This window comes from Apis dorsata, unplaced genomic scaffold (genome assembly GCF_000469605.1).
Source record: "Apis dorsata unplaced genomic scaffold, Apis dorsata 1.3 scaffold_942, whole genome shotgun sequence".
Taxonomy (NCBI): domain Eukaryota; kingdom Metazoa; phylum Arthropoda; class Insecta; order Hymenoptera; family Apidae; genus Apis; species Apis dorsata.
The window spans coordinates 1-2,201 of record NW_006264052.1 but is presented as its reverse complement, the minus strand read 5'-3'; the positions used below and the strand labels follow the sequence as shown (position 1 = coordinate 2,201).

Sequence of the window (2,201 nt, the reverse complement as noted above, 5' to 3'; positions counted from 1 at the left end):
TTTAAGTCAAAAATTAAATTACCATAATTATTAGTTTATGTTTAAATTTTTCTTATAATTTATTTTGCAAAATAATATTTTTACAAATTTATATTTATAAATTTTTTTTTAAAAAAACATTAAATACATACATTTTACATACCATTTTACATATATATATAATTATATATAATATATTATATATAATATTCTGCATATATATATTATATCTATTTTAAATATATTATTTATAAGGATTTTTCTCTTAAAAATTTTCCATTCCTATTTGTGAGCAATATGAAAATATGTATCATAATGTATTTTGTAACTTATTGAGAAGAGGGAGTAGTGCTAATGAGCCTCTAATATCTAGTATAAAAGAATGCTTGCTTTAAAATCAAGACATTGTTGAAAATGTTGTGTAACAGTGAAATTGATCGAAGCTTTAAAACTTTTCAAATGTTGTATTTAATATTGTTTTTATTCAATATATGTATACAATTAAGTATAACATTATCTGTATCTAATATGAATTATAATACAACAGCTATGTTAGCAAATGAATCATCATCATCAAATAATTCAATTGGTGATAATTTGTAAGAATATTTTATAATCTTAACATTCTTATAAACAAACATATATGTATATATTTATCCAAATTTTATAATCTTTTTTTTTGTTTATATTTTATAGATATGTTATAAAAGCAATGGTATATGAAATTGGTATATTAACAGATGCAGATAATACAACTAATAATAATACTGAAAGGTAATATTTGAATGATATTTTTCATCTTAGAGGAGATCACCTCAAATTTTTAGAAATGATGCAAAATAAAACTATTTTCCTATTTTAATTTTAATTTTATATCATATATTAATTATATTTTACTCAAAATATATACTTATATTAATTTATTTTTTCACAGACAGGAAGAAGTAAAACTTTCATTTTATAATCCTCCTAATGAAAACAATAAATCATAAATTGGACATTATTATTTAATATTATTAAATTAATTTCAATATAATTATTTTTTCAAAAAATAGATTTGAAAAAATATGAATTTTTAAAATGAATATGTATGTATTTGGCAAAATATAAACTTATATTCACTTAAATTAACAATAAATATGTGTTTGAATGAAACTTATATAACCAAAAATATGTATATATATATATATATATAAAACAAAAAATATAATAAGAAATATAATTTATTGTAAAAAGTTTTATATATTAATTGACATTTTGTTTTAATCCATATAATGTATGAATGAAATAAATACTTTTAAATAAATTATATTTTTTTTGTAATTAAAATCATATATATAATTTTAATTTTAATTTTATTTAATATGAAATATTAAATTGAAATAATATGTATAATATATATATTTAATTCATATACATATAAAATTACATATAACATAAAAAATATATTAATAGAATATATTATATATTTAATATATCATGTAATTATATAATATATAATTATAATTTTATAATTATATAATTATTATAATAATAATTATATAATTATATAATATATATTTAATATATTAGTAGAATATCTTTGAAGTCGATTTTAAAGATTAAAATAGCAAAACACAAGTTGATGTAAAAAAAATTTAATTGAATATAAGATAGAAATAGAATGAAATCATCTCCATCATATTCTTATTTTCTTAATTTTAATGAAATTAAAATTCAATTTTTATTTGTTATATATGTTAAATAAATACAAATAAGTATCTTTATTTTTGATCTAAGTTTTTATTTCTAAATATACTATAATGTAATAGATTTTCTTCTTACATCGTTTATGATTGAATAAAGTATTATTTGGCCATAAGATGTCTCTGCATATTGATGTAAATAGTGTTTATTACATGTTCATAATAAACAATATGTCCATTTTTAAAAAATATATACATTTTTATATATACAGAATAAAATATAATAATAAATAAAGAATAACTGAATATAATATGATATAAATAAAATAAAAATAATTTAATTAAAAATTTGGAAAATACTAAATAATTTATATTTTTTACTTACATATATGTGAGTGTTTATATTGTTAAAAATAAAATATAAAATAAAATATAAAAAAAATATAAATTTATGTATTTGAATTCATTAATTACAATTCTATACAATTTAAAATTAAATTTTCTATTTTTATTATATAAAAATTTTTATAAATATTA

The 2,201-nt window shown here is 14.7% G+C and overlaps 1 protein-coding gene across 1 annotated transcript; it reads left to right on the top strand.

Moving 5' to 3' along the window:
* The first annotated feature begins 207 nt into the window (after positions 1-207).
* LOC102670590 lies at positions 208-1,012 on the top strand. The gene is made up of 3 exons (XM_006623763.2): positions 208-578; positions 676-753; positions 914-1,012. The coding sequence occupies exons 1-3, from the start codon at positions 394-396 to the stop codon at positions 969-971; spliced, it is 321 nt and encodes a 106-aa protein (XP_006623826.1). The 5' UTR covers positions 208-393; the 3' UTR covers positions 972-1,012.
* The last annotated feature ends 1,189 nt before the right edge of the window (positions 1,013-2,201 follow it).

What these genes read in the sequence shown, in the direction of transcription:
- LOC102670590 (XM_006623763.2), top strand. Translation starts at nt 394, where the DNA reads ATGTTGTGTAACAGTGAAATTGATCGAAGCTTTAAAACTTTTCAAATG. An exon ending in AATTCAATTGGTGATAATTT is followed by an intron (nt 579 to 675) that starts GTAAGAATATTT and finishes TATATTTTATAG; the next exon opens with ATATGTTATAAAAGCAATGG. An exon ending in ACTAATAATAATACTGAAAG is followed by an intron (nt 754 to 913) that starts GTAATATTTGAA and finishes ATTTTTTCACAG; the next exon opens with ACAGGAAGAAGTAAAACTTT.